Source organism: Silene latifolia, chromosome Y (assembly GCF_048544455.1).
Source record: "Silene latifolia isolate original U9 population chromosome Y, ASM4854445v1, whole genome shotgun sequence".
NCBI lineage: Eukaryota > Viridiplantae > Streptophyta > Magnoliopsida > Caryophyllales > Caryophyllaceae > Silene > Silene latifolia.
Window position 1 is genome coordinate 389,549,674 of NC_133538.1, and position 22,695 is coordinate 389,572,368.

The 22,695-nt window shown below is 37.2% G+C and overlaps 1 protein-coding gene across 3 annotated transcripts in view; it reads right to left on the bottom strand.

The window, feature by feature from the left end:
* Nucleotides 1–610: 610 nt before the first annotated feature.
* LOC141629162 (uncharacterized) overlaps nt 611–22,695 on the bottom strand; it is a 34,239-nt gene continuing 12,154 nt past the window's right edge. For 2 of the 3 annotated variants that reach the window (XM_074442206.1, XM_074442207.1), the window contains exons 8-9: nt 1,194–1,280; nt 611–977 (exon numbers count right to left, since the gene is read on the bottom strand). In XM_074442206.1, the coding sequence (XP_074298307.1) occupies nt 822–977; nt 1,194–1,280 (243 nt within the window). In that variant the 3' untranslated portion in view covers nt 611–821. The remainder of the gene's footprint in view (nt 978–1,193; nt 1,281–22,695) is intronic. The other variant, XM_074442208.1, reaches the window with a different exon arrangement.

A 22,695-nucleotide genomic window follows, 5' to 3' on the forward strand; every position in this document is an offset into this window, starting at 1 on the left:
CTTCATATTGATTTTATTTTCTTAAAAAAAGAACATTGTCGAGAGCAAGGGTTAGTTTCCATTGGATGGTGGATATTTCTAGAAGTAAGGGTTTAGTTTCTCACTTGGTTGGATAAATTTGAGATAAGCTTTGGAGACAAGGATCGATCTTTCAAGGAATGACATTGTTTTAGATCACGTGTGTGAATAGGGAAGAAAAATAGGGGTCTGCGTAAAAGATTTTGTTTCAAATGAGAAGATGGGGGCAAAGATTATTGCCACAGAGAAGGGGGGGGGGGGGGTCATCAGCAGCCCTAACCATGTAGTATTGCGTCGGAATTTGGTTCACATTCAAACGTACTTCTATAGTCCCGGGAGATATAATATTCTAACTACCTCTAAATGTTTTTACATAATTACAATATTATCCAGTAATGATTAAATTATGGTTGTTATTCTAAAGAAGGAGATTTGTTGCATCATTGAGTTGATTATGCAGAATAGATATTATTGTTTTCCTTGACCAATTGAAAAACAAACAGGTATTAATGAACAAATTCTAAAAACTCAGTCCAAGTATCATATATATAAACTTCATATTGGTTTTATTTTCATAAAAAAAGTATTTTATTAATCAAACACTCTTTTATTCTTATATCAATATTATGTTAACAGGAATTATTTTTTGGTCATGCGGCATACATAAAATCTTAGACATGAACGATGTACTATATGTCTATATTCCATTTTATTGTGAAATTTATCACACATTATTTTAATATCCGTGCAACGCACGGGCAAGAAAACTAGTACTGTTACTATAGAACACATAAATAACATTATCAAGACAATCTAAATGCCATGTCTTGTAGAAGAGCTCGTTTCTGCAAAGCATTTATATCGTGATTAGACCCTGCATTCTCGAGAACATCTGTGAGTATTGCGGCTGCATGGCCAAGCGATTCCTTTGCTGCCCTCTTCAACATGTTCAGCCAAAACTGTATAGTCAGTTAGATAAATAGTCTAAAAAATCAATGAAAAAGCCCATCAAAATCAACAAGACAACAACTCAACAAATAGCCAATCAGCCATTGTCCTTCTTTTCGTCGTATTGAACTTTGGAAGCAAATATGTCAAGTGTGAAGGAGAAGAAAGATAGGGTTGGCATCCAATTGAAAAGTGAAAACTATTCAGAGACAATGAATAAGATCTACCTGAATTGTTCCCAGATGCCAAGTTCTTGATACACTCACACCTCCCATGTAGCTTCCAATGTTGGCAACCAGAGCACCCTCTGTATCCTACAATAATATATTGATAAATACATCAACAACCATGGTAGAGATTTGCCATAATGAATGGCGAAATAGAAAGTTCGATGTTGTTCTTCACTTCCATCATTTTCCTTCGGGTCCATATATTTCAAATGCGGATTATTGGCCACAAAGTGAATGATGGTTTCTCACTCAAGCTGAATTAGTTTACGACACATAAATCCTTAAGATAAAACCAAATGGGATCTATTAACTGCAACAACTGCTGAAATTTGACTGGAAATAGTCGCTGTTTTGGGGATATGTGATGCTATATGTCAAGCAGAATTAACTAACTATGCCAACCACTAATCCGAGTTCTGAATAAACCATCTACATATTATACAACAAACGAATACAAGCATTCAAACTGGAAGTAACCATATGAAATTAACATAAATCAAGCTTCAAGACAAAATAGACCAACTTGATTTGAATCAAAGACCTCATCCAAAACACACCTGAACAAGATAGTCGCTATATAAGACTGTTTGCTAGAAAGCGAATTTTTCCATCTCAACAAATAAATACTGAATTCTAGAACAATGACAATTGGTAGAACTTAAAAAGCAAATAAATATTGTCTGTGTAGTGTTTGTGTTTTTCAAAACTTGTATAAATAGAGGACAGGCAAAATCAAACTATCTCATTTGAAAATCTAAGCGAATGCGTAACTTATTCCATTTTCATCTCGTTTCCCCTTCCTTTTTCTTCTTAAAAATGTATAACAAGCTCTTAAAATTGACGGTCTTTGATAGTTTCGCTCCAAGAGACCAAAACCACCCCAAAAAAGAAAAACTTGTAGAAAAAAACACTGCATTTTTCACGCTATATATGTATTGCAGCCATAACACATAACTGATCCTGCAGACTTCTTTCACTAAAATGAACCGGGTAAGCTCAAAATCAGTTGCCTTAATTGTAGAACAATGACAATTGGTAGAACTTAAAAAGCAAATAAATGCATATACATAACTTTCGGATAGACGACTCTCATGCGGTATACCTTCTATTATTAAACAGACACCCAATCCTGCACACTACATGGATACGTCTGTACTCATCTTAACTCCATTATTTGTATGTTTCAATGTTAAGTCTCTCGTTTTTTTTCATGATGCTAACACATCAAAGAAGCCATCTTCGAGCACATAAAAAAGAATAACTACCACCAAACTTGATTTTTAAGCACGTGTCCATCCTTTTTTAAAAGCTGCTCAAACTAAGCTTTCACCAAAACAGAAACACACCCCGAATCATGACGAACACAAACTACCAAAGCTGGAACCTTTGCAAGCCTTAAATATCACCCTTTAATTCAGTATCAATTATAATCAATGCCCAAATAATACTACATCCCAGGGTTCACAGAATCATCACAATTATCATCAACCAAGTAAATCATTTGACTAATCTAAACACCATAACTTCATCCAAGAGCTAGACTTGCTAAAACCATTTCACACTCAAGACAGTCTCAAGACTCGCAACTGAACCGGATGCTACTTAAAGACGGTCTGACTACATATTCATCCAGAGCTAGCGTTGCTTAAAACCTTTATAGCTGACTACAAATTCATCTAGAGCTAGCCTTGCTTAAAATAGTTGTCAGCTTAAAACGGTCTCAACTGAACCAGATAGTATGAAAAGAGGTCGTCTTAAGTTACTTAAAGACGATCTGACTACTAATTCATCCAATTCATCTAGAGTAGCCTTTCTTAAAACTGTTGTAAGCTTAGACGGTCTCAACTGAACCAGATAGCATGAAAAGAGGTTGTCTTAGGCTAGTTAAAGACGGTCTCACCGTGATGTTAAGGCCGCTTTTATTGTGTTAGTCTTGTGCTAGTTAACATCTTCAGTGATTGATAGTAATGTATTGTGTCGGTCTAAGGGGGTGATTTTATCACCCTCGTGTCTTTTAATATGGGCCTTTTAGTCACTTTTCCTAGCATTTGGCAATTGGCTATGTGGTGGTAACTTGTGCACTTTACCTCGGTTGGATACTTGATCTTAATGCACGAAACCCGAGAGGCGATAGAGCACCTTTCAAAAGTCAAGACAAGGCACGAGAGGATCACTTGCAACCCGAAAGCCAGTGGGAGAAGTAAGAATGAAGATTAGAAGAAATGAAGACAATTGAAGAGGTCTAGCTCGTGGAAAATAGAAGTCCAGAAATGCGAGTCTGTGCGCAGCCTGCGCAAACAGGGTGTGCAGGTGCGCACTATTGCGCAGGCAAGAACAGTAGTTGCGCAGCCTGTGCAGCTCTGCTTTACGGGTTTTCTAATCTTCTTTTTGGGCTTCTTAAGTGGAAATCTTTCTAGGTTTTCGTGAAGCCCTATATATACCCGAGAGTTTGAAGACCTAAAACATTCACCTACCATCCTTTCATCTCATCTAATCTCATTTTTAGGGTTCTAATCTTGTAATAATTTAGGGACTATTTCCATTCAAAGTTGTAATCTTTCCTTATTTCTTTGGGTTTTGAAGACTATGGAAGGCTAAATCTTTCCCTTCTTGGTGTAATTCATCCAAAGTCTCCAACTTTGGTATTGTAAGACTCTTTTAATCTCCTCTTATTTATCTAATGATCTTTCCTTATGCTTAATCTTCATGTTGAATGAGTTTATGTTTGGGTTGGCCATCCATGCTTCTTATTTGTTCAATTATTGCAAATTCTAGAGAAATGGTTTAATCTATCTAGGATTGTTTGGAGCAAGCTTGTTGTATTTTGATTTGGTTTAAAGGATTCATGCAATAAGTAGGAAATTTCATGTCTTTTCTCATTTGTATGGTTTAATCTTGTGAGAATTGATCTTAGCTTCTTGTCTTGGCACAACTCTTAATGCTCATGTTTTATTTGCACTCGTGGTTTAATGAATTGTTGATTAAACTTGGAGGACATGCATAGATGGTTTAATTTGTGCATGTTATTATCTTGACTTGAAAGTATTGGGTAGAAATTAAGAGGAGAATTATTAAAGAGTTAAACTTTACCATTGTTGGTTACAAAGGAAGAATTGCACCAAGTTCTCTTAATTATTGAATCATCTTACTCACCAAGTGTTTGTTATATTGCTTGTTAGACTAAGATTGCAAATTTTACTTTGTTTCATGTCACCAATCAACTCAAAAACCCCCCTTTTCATGTCTCTCTATTGTTGCCATTGTGAATAACCATTGTTTGTTTATAATCTTGTCTTTAGTAGTCAATAGTTTACAATTCAAGTATTTAGCTTAAAAGACCTTCTTTTGGGACCGACTCTTACTTGCACTATATTACTTTATCATTTAGAGTAGTCTAGAGTATAGTTTGGCTTATAAATTGTTAATTTGGTAGCTTAATTCTAGTATTTTGCGACACCTAGTTTTATCGCTACCAAATTTTGGCGCCGTTGCCGGGGAAGGGCAACATAGCTAAAGGCTTGATTGTTAAATTGCATGTTAGTTATTTCTCTTCTCTTTGTTTTGGATAAGTAAGTGGAAGTTCTAACTTGTGTGTGTAGTGCGAAGGTTTATGTTTAGTTCTCCACAACACGGTGAATCAACCCCCGTGGAAGAGGACGCTTTTGGAGCATATTCGTGGTTATTTACTAATCCTTGGTACCAAAGAGCACAAAGAGAACATAGAGTAGAAGAAGCACCTTTAGAAGAACCTATTGAAGTAAATCCGATTGAAGTAGAGTATCCCCCTATGGCGAATTACACGAGAACCATCCGGGAGATACGAGCAAGGAATTATGATAAGCAACCCTTGTGTATCACCTATCCCCCTTTAGGAGCCAAAGCAAATTTCGAACTCAAAGGCTTCTTTATCCATAACTTGCCTAAGTTCCGTGGCCATGCGGGGAATGACCCAAACCGTCACCTTTCGGAATTTCACATGATGTGTGAAGGTGCTATTCCGAATGGGGTGACGGAGGATCAATTCAAATTACGGGCCTTCCCATTTTCTTTGTTGGATTCGGCCAAAGATTGGCTCTTTTATCTTGATCTGGGATCTATAAGAACTTGGAAGGAAATGAAGGCGGCCTTTCTTGAGAAGTACTACCCCGATGCCCGTCACAACCGTGCTAAGAAGGCCATTACTACCATAGAACAAGACCTCAATGGTGAAACCATGTATGAGTATTGGGAGAGGTTCAAAAAGTTGGTAGCTCAATGCCCATACCACGGGTTGAGCGATGATGATCTTCTTGTGCACTTCTATGAAGGGCTAGGCCAAGATGATCAAAGAATGGTCAATTCCTCTACCGGAGGAGAGTTGGAAAATTTTTCCATAGTGGATGCCAAGGAAATCATTGAGAGACTTGCCTCTACTACGAGGAATTATGGAAGAACTCAAAAGGGAACAAGGAATACTTCTTCAATGGGAACCTCTTCCTCATCTACTCAAAACCTTGAGCAAAGTGTGAATGATTTGACTCACTTAGTGAAGAATATGATAGTGAACAATCCAAACAAGGATGGGGGAAGGGGGAATCAAGTGGAATGCAACTATTTTCAAGGTCCTCGTTTGGAGGAAAATTGCCCCATCATGATTGAAGAAGGAATTGGCGTGGAAAATGTTAGTGCAATGGGGTATGGGAATTACAATGTTAGGAATCCTTCCGGAGGAGGATACTACAATTATGACCCTAGTGGCAACAATTACAATGTTGGGAGTAGAGACAATCCTAGACTTGGTTGGGGTGGTGACACCTCAAAGAGCTTTGTGAATGGTCAATTCAAACACTTGAGGGACCAAAATTCCCGACAAGGTCAAGGTTCAAACTCTCAAGGAAATAGGAATGGGAATTTCAACAACCAAGGTAGAAACCAAAACCAAGGTCAATCATCCCAATTTGGCAATCAAGGTAACAACAACAATTCTCAAAAGGAACCAAGTGTTCAAGACTTGCTTAAGAACATTTTGCAAGAGCAAGTCAAAACGAACAAGAGGCTTGACAAGATTGATGCCGACAAGAATGTTAGTGATGCCAAGGTTGCCAACCTTGAAGTCCAACTTGGCCAAATTGCCCAAGAACTTGCCAAGAAAAATCAAAGGACCTCAACTTCTATTCCCTCCACTACATTTCCTCCTAGAGAGAATGCTAGTGCTATGACATTAAAGAAGGGGAGAACTTTAGAATCCCCTCCCAAGAAGAAGAGAAGGGGCAAGTCACAAGAAAGGGTTATTGACATTGAAGAGCAAATTGAAGAAGAGCTTGTGGTTGAACAAGAGAAAGGATCATATTCAAAAGCTAATGAGGAAAAAGAAAGGAGTCCTTGGAGCATTGACAAAGGAAAGGAAGGAAGCACCAACACAAAGGATCAACTCAAAGAGATTGAACAAGAGTACGAACCGGAGGTACCATTTCCTAGTGCCCTCACAAGTCCCAAGAAGTTTGATAAAAATGTTGGAATATGTGTCCTCCGACAATAATGCGATCACAACTGTTGATCATGATGATCACATGTTTAAGTCTCATTATAAAGAATACAATTGGAAAGTAATATTTTACTGTCAACTGATCAACATATATCGGTAATGATTGGCTGACTAGAGTTTGACATTACTTGTAAATGCGACGGTGGTGATCATTGACCCCTAGGTCATATCTATAGGGCAACACTCTTAATTGATCATTTAATTAATCGTATAACGTTGCGAGTTAATTAAATTACTTGAAAATTGACGGACGATTTTGGAGGAAAAATTTACATATCACATTGAAATTTGATTAAATGAGATACGGTCTGAGTAATCGAATTGTATCATTACTCAGATGAAATTATTGTTTAAGGAAACAATTAAATTTGAATGAATTATTATAAATACAATTTATTGTGATTTATAATTGGAGAAATATTTTGGTACAAGTAATTATGAATTACTAAGTCGATTTTTGTTTATGACGTACTTTATTAATACGTTGATTTTTAATATGTTAAAAATACATAACAAATTTATGTAACATATGACATGTGACATATTGACAAATTTGACAAAAATAAAATGGGTTCCATTTTATGAGTGTACCGAAATTAAGAGGGGATTAGGCAAAATATTGTGTTGTTTAAATTAGTGGAAAACACAATCATTTGCATTATAGACTAGCCTTGCAACCTATTGCTTATTGTAAAGAACAACACAAGCATGCATTGGCTCCCCAAAATCCCCCCCTTCCACCCGGTTTTTGAGATGGAAAAACCATTATGGTTTTTCATCTTATTTACCTAATAACACACTAAATGTTGTAGTGTATCATTCATTCTTTACTCATCCAAAATAAGAATTCTAGAGAGACAAAAAAGCTCTCTTCTTCTTCTCTCCCAAAACCGAAAATATTAAGTGTTTTATAATATTTTTGGGTCATTTTTCTACAAGATTAATATTGTACTAGTAACTATAATATTAATTTTAATTAAGAGTAAGCTTTGGGTATAAATCCTTGGGAGAGATCCTACACTTGGGTCTTTGTTCATCCAAAAGGGAACGCTCAAGAATAAGAGAGAAAGGTGATCTCTCTTGTGCCCATATTAACCAAATTTCCAATATAAGAACAAGTTTCTTCTTTATTTTGTTTAAATGTTTGCATGCATAAGATCATTAGTTAATTTTATGACAAATTAAATTAAAATATATATGAATATGTAAGTATATAGATCTACTTTTCCTTCAATCGGTATCAAGAGTCATGGTTGTTTGCATGCAAATCGGTTAAAAGTTTTTCCGAGTTATAAGAATAACATATAAAACTTGAATAACTTGTGTTATTATGATATATCACGAAATTAATTTATGCATGTTAAATTTCTGGTCCTAAAATGTTTTAGGATATTTTGGTTAAATTTACGGATTTTTATTGTTCATATTATACAATAATGGCATTTAAATATGATTTTATGAGTAAAAATGTCATTTTCGGTCTAAAATTAGCTATACTTCGAATTTTCCAGTGATTTTTGGATATGTTGTCACATATATTATTTTGAGATAACCTGTAAATTTTCATAATTTTTGGACATGTTATGCTCGAAAAATGGATTTTTCATTATTAAAATCGGTTTTAGGTGAAAAATAGGTTAATATGAGATAAATTTCGAATCTGCTCATAGAAATTTAGTATGACGTCACATACAATTTTACAAGATGTGTGTAAAATAATGGGCTATAGTGAAGTCTTTTTGCGTGATTTATGGATTTTTGAAGAAAAATGGCATGAATAGTGACTTAATTAATGAAAAATTAATAAAACATACTCTATGACTAAATTAAAACATCATATATTGCATTTTATTATCTTTTTCAGATATAAAATTGAAAATTTAATGAATATAATTTTTCCATGTTTTTATGATTATTTTGTTAAAAACCGATAAACCGCAACATTGTTTTTTCGGATAAAATTCGAAATTTTTAACCTAAGTTTTTTGAACATTATGAGTGTCATGGTATTTTTCCAGAATGTTCATGAGTTTAAATTTTAAATTTTGTGATTTATTTGAAGTTTATAGCTTATTTTTGAAATTTTTAGTCCATTAATGAACAAATTTATAAATATGAGTTAATTATGGTCAAATTATTAGTGAAGACTAAATTTTGAGTCCTAAGAAGTTAGGGTAATTAACTTATGCATAAATATGAATTTATGTAATTTTTGTGATTATAAAATGTTGAAATCACGCAAATCCGTAAAAACCGAGTAATATACGATATTGGCTAATTAAAGGCGATTTAGCATAAAATTGGGCATGTTCATACATACTTCCTCCATTCAACTCCACTCTACCATCTTTCCTTTTCTATCCATTCAACTCCACTCTACCTATTTCCTAAAAAAGAATGTCAAATGACCATTTTATCCTCATACCCCATTACTTATTTACAATATTTGCCACTCATACCCCACTACTTCTACCTCAAACTCCACCCTTTTCCACTCATTCCCCACTTAATTACATTATATCTCATTATTTATTTACAATATTTTCCACCCAACCCCACCCTTCTTAATATTTGTGCAAAATACAAATAGGTAGAGTGGAGTTGAATGGAGGAAGTATTATAATGCTGCATTTTCTTTATGATTGTCATAATTTAATTTATGTAATTTTTGAATTATGTAATTTTACTTAGTATGGCCTTAGTTTTTAATTGATATTTCCCGAAATGTATGGGAATATCGATTCGGTTGTAATTTTATTGTGATCTCGTATCACCGTTTTGTAATTTAATAGATTTATTTTATTTTATCTTAGTTACAAATGTATAATAGGAAATTATGTAATTTGCTATGTAATTTAATTTATCTCGGAGTTCCCAAAGACGGATTTCTTCAAGATGGCGATACATAAAGACGGTGTTACCTCGAGATGCGTGCCACAACCGAAGTTCAAGGGACCAATGGAGTTGGTTTCCGAATATGTAATAGTTAAATAGTTTTTCTATTTTAGGAAAGGCCATACTAGGATTTATTTATTTTATGCTTGCATTTTATTTTTATGTCACATGCATCGCTAAATCGCCATAACTAAAACATGCATCATCTTCTTTCATCGAGTTTATCGACCGTGTCAATTAGAATTATCGTAGTTCACCGCTTTAGTTCACTTAAACCGTGATAGATAATAAATTGACATGACCTCTCGCTAAAACAATTAATTGAGACATAGCCTTACCAAATAGTAGAAACCATGAAAACCTATTTCGCGAGGGAGTGCACTCGGCCCTACCGGAGTACAAAACTTGTTACGTAGGGGAAGTGGGTGATGAATGTCTATCCACCGAATTCATGTTGATAAGGGATGAATCGGCCCTACCGTGCCCGAGTTGATGTGGATTTGGATCATGGACACATTTATTCGAAATTTGGATTGAACTCAACAAAAGTTTTTCGATAAGGGTTTCATCGGCCATACCGTGCCCTTGTCGGATGTGTTTTGGGCTATAGATAATTATTAGAGTAATTTTATCGACCAAGAGTTCTAAAAGTAGAATCGATTAAACGTTAATCCACCGAGTTATATTGATAAAGGATGAATCGGCCCTACCGTGCCTAAGTCGATATGAATTTGGGTCTTGGAATCATTTATCTAGTTGGGTAGAGGTCACTAGAAAAATGCATAAAACTTGTTTAAATTATAATTTTTACGAGTATTATTATTAAAACGACATTTGTTTTACTCCTTCTATTTTGTTTTGTAGACCACTTTTTTCATAACAAATGGCAACACCAACCCCTATTGCAACGCCTCTCGCTAGTTCATCATGGCTCCGATCCTTCATGGACCGATGTAAACTTGAAAAGAATGGGTCAAATTTCTCCGATTGGGATGCCCAACTCAAATTGGCCGCCCAAGGTGACGACAAGCTTCGTTACCTTACCGAGGCCTCTCCTCCCGAACCTACTACTAGGTCGACCGCCGCCACTAGGGAAGCATATGAGGCTTACCAAAAGGAGTCTGCCGCAATGAAAAATGTCTTGATATTTGCGATGGAGGCGGACCTCCAAAGGAGAGCCTTTAAAATGGGCAATGCTAATGAGATTTACTCCAAGCTTGTGACAATGTTTTCACAAACTCCGCGGATCGTCCAATATGAGGCGGCCGCGGCATTCTTTGATCTCGATTTCAAAGAGGGCCAAAAGGTTAGCCCTCATGTGCTCAAACTTATGGAGCTTGTCGAGACCTTGAAGATTCAAAAGGTTGAAATCCCCAAAGAACTCATTGTAGATAGGATTCTACACTCCTTGTCCAAAGTGAAAGCGTATGTTCAATTCCGGGTGAATTTTAACATGCAAGAGAAGGATGTGTCTCTTGAAGAATTTCACAAGTTACTTGTGCAAGCCGAAAGGGACATGGGGTTAAATGTGAACCCACCCAAGGATGTGCTTAACATAAGCACTAAGAGTAAGGGAAAGTTCAAGAAGAATGGGAGGAAGGGTAAGAAACAAGCTCCCACATTCACCAAAGCTAGGACTTGTGAAGCTAGCACTTCAAAAATCAAGAAGGGTCCTCTTGATAAATGCCATTATTGTAATGGTATGGGACATTGGAAAAGAAATTGTTCCAAATACCTTGGTGATATTAAGGTTTGGACATGATTACTCCAAAGTAGGTAAATGACTATCCTTTCTTTTATGTTTCTAATTCAACTATGGTATTATGATAAAAAGTTGTGATAATGTATCTCCCTTTTTATTGTAAATAGGGCCTCCACCAAGCAAAGACAAGGGAATGTAAAAGCAAGCATAAGATACCATCAAGAAGCTAGGAATAGCTCTTATGGAGCTTTGCTTTTTATTGTCTTATTTTATTCATGTTATGGATTTTAGAACCTTAAGTTTCCGTGTTTGACATGGAAAGGTATTTTGGATAATGGTTTGTATTTTGGATAATGGTGACTTGGTTTGCAACCCAAGTCACCCGTTTTATCATCTTATCCTTTTGTTCTAAAAATTCATGTTTAAATGCTTACTCTTAGAAACATATAACTTAAAGTGATCTAATAGACAAATATAATGGCGGGTTTCATTATATGTCCACATGCTTAAGGCTTGTGTATGATCATTTACAAAGTTACCTTGAGTCTACGAAGTCTCTTAAAGGTATGTCAATCACCAAGTACACATCTAAAACTATTAGTCAATCTATGAAATAGTTCTCCTTATAACTTCAACATCATTATTTGTGTGTCATATGCTATCTTTGAATCTATAGTGTATTTATTCTAAAGATAGAGTGGGAGAAAAATGAGGACACAACACACGAGACAAGAAAAATTTGTGTACTTGTGTAAATGAGATCTACGCAAGGTAGAATGATTTGAATTAAGGGTATATCTATTCACATAGTATACCAAATAGATGAGATCTATGGTCTCAAGTAAGTTCTATATGACTAAAGAGACCAAGTGAAGTAATCATAAGAGCATATTCTTAAGATAACTACACGAGGAGACCAAAAGAAAGTTTTGGAACAAAATGACTAATGTAAGGTCTTAACTAGAGTTTTGACTAAGTTTATGAATTTTTGACCAATAGTTTCAACCTTGAGATTTACTTAAGAGCCTAAATGAATCAATGTAACATCCTAGTAATAAGCGATATTTATCACTAGAAGTTGCAAGGATTGCTCCAATATCCAAAGTTTTAAACCACGCAGATGTCATTACTCAACCTCATTATGAAAATGAATTGGTTAAACATCCTTCTAAAAGGGATATTTTGAAGGATGTGTATTAGATATTACTTATATTTAATAAATGACATTGCCACACATCATTATGACATGAGTGTGTTAGAGATTTAAAATCTCTTTCCATAAGGTTAAAATGAGACCTCTTCAAAATAGGAATTTTGAAAGGATATGATGGGAACATATATGGTTTCATCTTAATAACTTTGCAAAGCAACATACATTCCAAAATTTTGAAATGTGTTCAATTGAGTAATCAATTTCGAAACATGTGGAATTAAGTGGGAGTTTATATATTATCATGTGAAGACATGGGATTTAGTGGGATCTGTCAGCCTCTGAATGTTTACAACTCATTACTCATTAGGAATGACGAGCTAATATCTTCTTTCATAAAGAAGTATTTGAGTTTTCAATTCTGGATGAAAATGGACTATGATGAATCCAATTACATCAAGGGATGTTGGATTAGTATCAAGAGATACACATCGTATCAACATTCACATAGGTTATTCATGTAGATGAAAATGGAATTGCCATTAGCAGTCATGGTCGTTCATTGAACCTATGAACGGTTGATCTCATGATTATTAGTAACTAGTGTTTCCGCCATTAGAATAATCATGTACATGTCCAATTATGAATCATATGCATAAGAGCATGATGATTGATTGGTAAGCCATAATAGAAACGTCATGAATTCTCAAGTAGAATCCGATGAGCGATTTCGGTGTTTAACAGAATACTCTATTATGTGTTAAGAGGTTGCACATATTATAGAAAGTTCAAACACACGTAAAAATTTATGAAAATCCTAAACTTTTCAAATAAAAAGGAAAAATAAGAGGTTATTGGAAAGATACATAGTTGAATAAGAAGTTATTCAAAACTAATCCTTCCTAATATGCTAGAACTTGTGAGAAGTGCTAGACCAATCTTCTTGACAAATTGTTGTAAGACTCTACAAAACATATACCTAGTGCATTGTGTGTGGATGGAGTACTTGATCAGTACAAGTTATATCATTCACCACAAATTCGTTCGTTATGTGATAATCGATAAGGAAGTTCTTTCAAGATAAAGAACCAAAACCGAGGTCGGGAACCTTGATGTGTACTTGGTAAGATTCATGCTATGAGAGAGAACATGAATGTAAAGGAAAATGCAATTATAAGAAGTTTGAACACATGGACACATGGCATGTTAAACTTCTATTGCAATCAATAAGTGTTTACACTTACGATATACATCACAAGGTTGTAATATGGTATTGACTACCCGAGTGTGATGTCGACATTTGTCGTTTGAGTTATTATTAACTCACCTTGTACATTGTTATATCCAAACGGGTTGTGGAGACAATTGAACCCCGTTAAAGTTAACATGGATTAACATTGTATTTGCCCATAGTTACTTCCATGAGGTGACGTCTCGAAGTGACTAGAGTGTGATGCGATTGATGGCAAGTTCAAGTGACATAGAGTCATGTGAGATGACTAGTCGATCACATAAAGGCATTTGTTAGGAACATTTTGTCGGGCCTAATGACCGCTTATAGAGTTCTGGCAAATTTATATAGCCTGGTCGTGGCGAGAGCCGCTATAGTATTCAAATGAGTCGATTCTTTTGACTAAAGACTATTCGCCTAAGATGGCACGATTTGGATTAACTTTGATTTGTGTTACTACGACCTTCGTAAATGGGGTCAAATGGGCATATTTTGGGTTATGATGGTCGTGGCTAGTCGAAGGGAATGAGTGCGATAGGAATTGTCCATCCCTAGTCATGGTTATAACAATATCTTAGGGCCACTCGAGGAGTAATGAATCGAAATGCGTGGCCACACTCGGAAGGTATCTATGATAGATAAATCCCAAATTGATCAATCGTTATTCTCCGGATCGAGGAAACCACTCTCGATATGATCACTTGCAAGTACGACCTGAAAGACACCTTGCATTGAGTGGGAGATAATAATAGGACAAGAGAATTGGTGACGCACACTTGTCGAGGACAAGTGGGAGATTGTTGGAATATGTGTCCTCCGACAATAATGCGATCACAACTGTTGATCATGATGATCACATGTTTAAGTCTCATTATAAAGAATACAATTGGAAAGTAATATTTTACTTGTCAACTCGATCAACATATATCGGTAATGATTGGTGACTAGAGTTTGACATTACTTAAATGCACGGACGGTGGTGATCAGTTGACCCCTAGGTCATACCTATAGGGCAACACTCTTAATTGATCATTTAATTAATCGTATAACGTTGCGAGTTAATTAAATTACTTGAAAATTGACGGACGATTTTGGAGGAAAAATTTACGTATCACATTGAAATTTGATTAAATGAGATACGATCTGAGTAATCGAATTGTATCATTACTCAGATGAAATTATTTTTTAAGGAAACAATTAAATTTGAATGAATTATTATAAATACAATTTATTGTGATTTTAATTGGAGAAGTATTTTGGTACAAGTAATTATGAATTACTAAGTCGATTTTTGTATATGACGTACTTTATTAATACGTTGATTTTTAATATGTTAAAAATACATAACAAATTTATGTAACATATGACATGTGACATATTGACAAATTTGACAAAAATAAAATGGGTTCCATTTTATGAGTGTACCGAAATTAAGAGGGGATTAGGCAAAATATTGTGTTGTTTAAATTAGTGGAAAACACAATCATTTGCATTATAGACTAGCCTTGCAACCTATTGCTTATTGTAAAGAACAACACAAGCATGCATTGGCTCCCAAAATCCCCCTTCCACCGGTTTTTGAGATGGAAAAACCATTATGGTTTTTCATCTTATTTACCTAATAACACACTAAATGTTGTAGTGTATCATTCATTCTTTACTCATCCAAAATAAGAATTCTAGAGAGACAAAAAAGCTCTCTTCTTCTTCTCTCCCAAAACCGAAAATATTAAGTGTTTTATAATATTTTTGGGTCATTTTTCTACAAGATTAATATTGTACTAGTAACTATAATATTAATTTTAATTAAGAGTAAGCTTTGGGTATAAATCCTTGGGAGAGATCCTACACTTGGGTCTTTGTTCATCCAAAAGGGAAAGTTCAAGAACAAGAGAGAAAGGTGATCTCTCTTGTGCCCATATTAACCAAATTTCCAATGTAAGAACAAGTTTCTTCTTTATTTTGTTTAAATGTTTGCATGCATAAGATCATTAATTAATTTTATGACAAATTAAATTAAAACATATATGAATATGTAAGTATATTGATCTACTTTTCCTTCAAAAGACACCGATCTTTATGAGACTTTTAGGAAATGTGAGGTCAACATCCCTCTTTTTACTATCATTAACACCGTTCCTAGGTATGCAAAGTTCCTCAAAGAACTTTGCACCCCTAAACGGAAGCAAAGGAAAGGAGTTGAAAGAGTCACGATTAGTAGGCATGTCTCGGCAATTTTCAAACAAAATCTTCCCAAAAAGTGCGATGATTCGGGCATGCTAACTATACCGTGCTCAATTGGAGGCAAAGCTTTTGCTAGAGCTATGCTAGACTCGGGGTCCTCTATTAATGTCATACCTTATTCCATTTATGAGACCTTAGAATTGCCTCCCTTGTCTAGGACCAATGTTGTGATCCAATTGGCGGATCGTTCCACAATTCACCCTAAAGGTCTTGTAGAAGATGTGTTGGTAGAGGTTGATAAGTTCATATTTCCGGCCGATTTTTATGTTTTGGACATGGAACCGGACTCTAAGGCTACACCCCTCTTGCTAGGGAGGCCTTTTATAAGAACCTCCAAAACCAAGCTTGACATGTATGATGGAACTTTGACCATGGAATTTGAAGGGAAAGTTTTGAAATATAATGTGTATGAGACGATGAAAAAGACCGATGATTTGAGTTGTTGCTACTTTCTTGATAAAATTGAACATTTGGCAAATCGAGTTTACCAAATTAGTCATAGGGACCCACTTGAGGTGGCCCTCACTAACAATGTCGAGAAGGAAGGGTTGCGGTTTTTGTTGTCTCATGATGTGCAGGAAAATATAGAGGCATTGGAAAAGGAAGAACCACTAGAAGAAGTAAAGGAAGAAAAAGAAATGAAAGAAATTGAGGAAGAAATGTCGAGCACATGCACAGCCTGCGCAATCCCCATGCGCAGCCTGCGCAATCCTGCGCAGCCTGCGCAATTTCCAGCTTAACCAAATCGTGTTTTTCTTCCTATTCTTATGACAACCCATCCAAATTTCATCCCCTAGAGGCCTCCCTTGAAAGACCACTTCCATCCATCATTAAGCCACCCACCCCCAATCTAAAACCACTCCCCGACCACTTGAAATACGTCTTTCTTAGGGCAAACAACACTCTACCCCTCATAATTTCAAGCCAACTTGAGAGTGATCAAGAAAAGAGATTGGTGGATGTTTTGCACAAGTACAAGGAAGCTTTCGGGTGGAGCATTGCGGATCTAAAAGGGATAAGTCCAAGCGTTTGCATGCACAAGATCCGTTTGGAAGGGGAAGCAAAGCGGGTTCGGCAACCACAAAGAAGATTAAACCCACCAATGATGGAGGTGGTGAAGGAAGAGATCATCAAGCTACTCCAAATGGGAATCATCTACCCCATTAGTGATTCTCAATGGGTAAGTCCCACTCAATATGTACCTAAAAAGGGTGGTGTGTGATACCCGTCATTGTGAGTACCAAAAATAAGATTTATAATTTCCTATTAAGACTAACCTAGGCTAGTGGTAACAGGGTCGAACCACAAGGAGGCAGACGTAATTTCTAGCTGTCTAATTCTAGTCTAAAGTAACGAGTGTGGGGGTTGAGTTAAATTGGTCTATAGCTAAGAATAAATAAAGACAATAAACTAAAAAGACGGCTTAAACAGATAAAGAAGGGGTACTAGGATGGTCGGTTCATTAAAGCTTCGGCGGCAGCATACTAAGTCGGCCTGAATCAAACACAAGTGAGGCGGGAAACAAGAGGTCCTCTCGGTCCACTCTTAACAAATAGCATCTTTCGATCTCGCTATAGGTCCCTAATATCACTAATACTGACTCTCGTCCTGAAAAGTGACTAACGATCTAAACTATACCTATCTTTCGATCTCAGCACAGTTTAGTCATCTTAATCGGTGATCAAACAACTTTCCCTATCTTTCAATCTAATGGGTCAGTCATAAATTAAGCATCTAATCAGTCGCATGCATTCGATTCGTTAAATACATCATTAAAATCAATTAAAACGAAAGCTAATCTCACGAGGTCGGTCGATCGATCGACCAAGTATGTCGATCGATCGACCGACACGCGAATCAGTCCAATTTAATACTATGCCGCCTACGCCATAATTCGCCTACATCCTAGCACAAACTATTTAGCTACTCATGCTGAAAGTGATAACAACAATAATACTAGGGCAATAAAGTATTGAATTCATGATTAAAGCGGTAATTAACATACAACAATAATACGGTTTCGGGAATCTAACTTAGCAATTCTATACTAATAACGAAATAGAACGAACTGAAAGTATAAGAGGAAGAATACCGAAAATCGCAGGAGAACAGTAACGGAATGATTAGGAGTATGAATAAAAATCCGATGCAATCAATATCCAAAACCCTAACTATGATATTCTAAAATTGAATGTGAAACTTAGATAAAAACTTGATGTAAAAACTGAATGCTAAACTGATGTTTCTAGGTTACGTTATATAGCAACTAACGTAGCTTTATTTCCTAAACCTAACATAACTTTGGGCTTCAAGATTCATGATCTTTTAATTCTCGTCTGGAATAGCAATTGGGTCGATCGACTGGTCTTGATGAAATGAGCTTCGAACTCGATGGTTGGTCGATCGACTGATGACCTTGGTCGATCGACTGCTTGAGCTGCTACTGACTTCTATAAACTCGTGAACTTGTCATTTAGGCCTTGAATTGCGCACCAAGCTTGTTCCTCGGGTGAATACTTCACGTCATATGCAATGCAGGATACTCGGGGACGGATTTAGCTCGATTTCCGCTGGATTCTTCACATTTCTGCAATAATGTACAAAATACGGAAGTAGACGGAAATAGGGAGAAATGTAGCATAAACTACATGAATGAGCTCTGAAATGCGTGTAAAATGGGATGTAAAACATCATATAAAAGACACGCATCAGTGTGACGGTAATCGAGGGCAAAGAAGGAGCTTTAATTCCCACCCGGATTCAAACCGGGTGGAGAGTTTGCATCGATTATAACCGCCTAAATGCCGTGACTTTCAAAGATCATTTTCCTCTACCCTTTCTAGACCAAATTCTAGAGAGGTTAGGGGGAAAGGAATTTTATTATTTCTTGGACGGATATTCCGGATACTTTCAAATTCCCATACGTCCGGAGGATCGATCCAAGACAACATTCACATGCCCTTTCGGAACATATGCATACCGAAGGATGCCCTTCGGTTTGTGTAATGCTCCGGGTACATTTCAACGTTGCATGGTGAGTCTTTTCTCGGATCTTGTTGAAAGAGTCTTAGAGGTTTTCATGGATGACTTCACCGTCCATGGAGATAGTTTTGAAGCTTGCTTGGACCACCTAACTATGGTCCTATCACGATGCATGGAGTCACGCCTTGTGTTGAATTCTGAAAAATGTCACTTTATGGTTAAAAGCGGCATCGTGTTAGGTCACATAGTCTCAAAGAGAGGGATTGAGGTGGATGTGGCTAAGGTTGAAGTGATAAAAACCTTGCCATATCCTACTAATACTCGGGAGATAAGGTCGTTCCTAGGACACACGGGCTTCTACCGTCGATTTATTAAGGACTTTTCCAAGATTGCTTACCCCTTGTGCAAGCTTTTGCACAAGGATGTGGAGTTTGTTTTTAATGATGCTTGTAGGTTGGCATTCGATAAGTTGAAGGAAAAGCTTGTAACGGCCCCGATAATTCAAGCTCCAAAATGGGACCTTTCGTTTGAAATCATGACCGATGCTAGTGATTATGCCCTTGGCGCGGTTTTAGGCCAAAAGGACGGGAAGATTGCTCATGTGATACAATATGCTTCTTCATTCTTGAATGATGCTCAACGGAACTACACCATCACGAAAAAGGAATTTTTAGCGGTGGTGTATGCCATTGAAAAATTTTGGGATTATCTCTTGGGTTCCAAGGTCATTATCTACACCGATCACAAGTCTATAAGGCAACTTGTAGACAGGAAAGACACCAAGGCAAGGCTCATGATATGGGTGCTTTTGTTGAGCGAGTTTGACATAGAGATCAAGGACAAGCAAGGGAGTGCTAATGTGGTAGCCGACCATTTGAGTAGGCTTCACATCAATGAGGATCTCGTGAAGACCATGGGAGTAGTTGACGGTAGCTTAACACATGAATCTCTATATTCCATGAAGGCCGTTGAGCCTTGGTATGCCAACCTTGTCAATTACATGGTAACCAAGAAGTTTCCCTCCTCACTCTCCTCAAGTCAAAGAAATAAGATCAAGTCCGATTCTAGATTCTATATATGGGATGACCCATATCTATGGAAAATGTGTCAAGACCAAGTCATCCGACGTTGTGTACCGGATGTAGAAATCCCATCCATACTCAAACATTGCCATGAGTACGCTTGTGGGGGTCACTTTGGGCCTCATAGAACGGCACGTAAGATCCTTGAGTGCGGGTTCTATTGGCCCAAATTATTTAAAGATGCTCACGTTTTCGTCAATACTTGTGACAAATACCAACGGGTTGGCAACATCTCACGACGAAACGAAATGCCCCAACAACCGATGCTTTATTTGGAGGTTTTCGATGTGTGGGAGATAGACTTCATGGGTCCATTCCCCAAGTCGGATGGGTATCTCTATATCCTATTGGCGGTGGACTATGTTTCAAAATGGGTCGAGGCTATACCAACTCGGAATGATGACGCAAGGACGGTCTCTAGCTTTGTTCACAACAATATCTTCTCAAGGTTTGGCTATCCTAGGGCGTTGATAAGTGACCGGGGGACTCATTTTTGCAATAGGATTTGGAAGGATTGTTAAAGAGGTACAGGGTCGTGCACAAAGTCTCCACCGCCTATCACCCACAAACCAATGGGCAAGCGGAAGTTTCAAATCGGGAGATCAAGAATATCTTACAAAAAACAGTGAACCCCGATAGGAAAGATTGGAGTCAAAGGTTGAATAACGCTCTTTGGGCATACCGCACCGCTTACAAGACACCCATTGGTATGTCCCCATATCGACTCATTTATGGGAAGGCATGTCATCTTCCTTTGGAAGTGGAGCATAGAGCTTATTGGGCCATCAAATCCTTCAACCAAAGCATAGATGATGCGGGGTTCCATCGGAAGCTTCAACTTCAAGAAATTGAAGAAATCCGTCTTGACTCTTATGATAATGCCGCCATATACAAAGAGAAAGCTAGAATATGGCATGATCGAATGATAAGTCGGAGGGTTTTCAAGGAGGGCACCAAGGTTCTTATTTTTCAAAAACGGTTAAAGTTGTTCTCCGGGAAGCTAAGATCAAGATGGGTTGGACCATTCATTATGAGCAAAGTTCATCCTCATGGAGCGGTCGAAGTTGAGAACCCGAGCACGGAAAAGACAATTAAGGTGAATGGACAACGACTTAAAGAGTATCATGAAGGCATGGAAGCACAAATCGTTGAACAAGTCACTTTGGAAGACCCCATTTACCAAGCATGATCATGAGAAGCACTTTGTCGAGCCATCGACGTTAAATAACGGCAATTTTGTAAATATTCTATCCCAATTTAATTGCTTTTTTAGCGTAGTTTATTTCCGAAATTTATTTCCGCAATTTAATTACTCGCATGTTAATTTCGTTAAATTAATTTCATTTGCATTGACATGTGAAAAGGCACTTGAGGTTTGTTTAATGATATAGTGATTTGCAAGAACCCTCTTGGAAGGCGTGCCCAAGAGGAGATGAGAGCCGGGTTTAATGGACAAAGTCATTGGAAGAGACCAAGGGAAAGGGAACAAGAAGAAATGGGTAAAAATTCGGCTAAGTAAGAAAATTGGAATCAAACGAAGAAGAGCCAAACTGCGAAGGTATGCGCAGCCTGCGCATAAGGCTGGCGCAGGTGCGCACGATTGCGCAGGCAAGAGTAAAATTTGCGCAGCCTGCGCAGGGCTGTAATCTCAGCTCTTTATTCTTCTCAAGCCCGAATTATTCCTCATTCCTCATACATCCTTCATCGACAACTCCCCCAAAACCCTCCTCTTAATCACTCCAAATCCAACCAAATCACCACTTATCATCAACAAACCCCAACTTCTTCACCAAATTCTTCAACAAATTCATCTCTGCAATCAAAAACACCTTCAAACATCCCATTTTCTGACAAAAATCCCCCAATTTCCCAAACCCTAGAATTTTTCCGGGTTGATTTGAAGCTTGTTCAAGTGGATTTCTGGGTTATAAAGGGATTTTTATGCAACTTTCTTCTTTATTCCAGCAAGATTGAGGATTTCCGGGAAGGTATAACAACTTTCTTCACTATCTTTGTCTTAAATTTATTCAATTCAATTTCCATTGAGTAGTTGAGTTGATTTCTTGCTTGTAATTGATTACTTGGGGATTGTTGGCAATCATTTTTACATTAGGGAAGGCAAACATTCAACAAAATTATCTTAACTACACTCGATTGTGCTAGTGCCCACAAGATTTCAAAATTCCTTCACCCGGGGACCTTGAGGGACATGGCTATCTTTGACCAAACCCTTGCCTTCCTCACCAAGGTGGGGTTAGAGAGGTACATTAACCTCCAACCTCATACATACCCCGCCTACACCTTAGAATTCCTCTCGACCATCCAAATCACGGGGGAAAAAGCGAATGAAAGGGTGAGTTTTAGGTTGAACAAAACGTGGCATACCCTAACCTTTGAAAGGGTGAGGGAAATTTTGAGAATCACCAAGCCTCCCTCCTCCATCAAACCCCCGGGATTAGCCTTAAATAACACTTGGTGTGCACTCACGATGTCCAATAATAACAAAATCTCCTCAATCACAACCCCCCCCCCCCATCCGGATTATCACACGTATGATTTCATGTTTCTTCTTTACGATGAGGGAACCTACCAAACTAAATGAGGGGGTCCGTGAGTGCATGTGGGCGATGTTGCCCGAGGGGGAGGGGGTTCCGGATTGGGCAAGACTTTTTGTGATTGGTGCATCTAA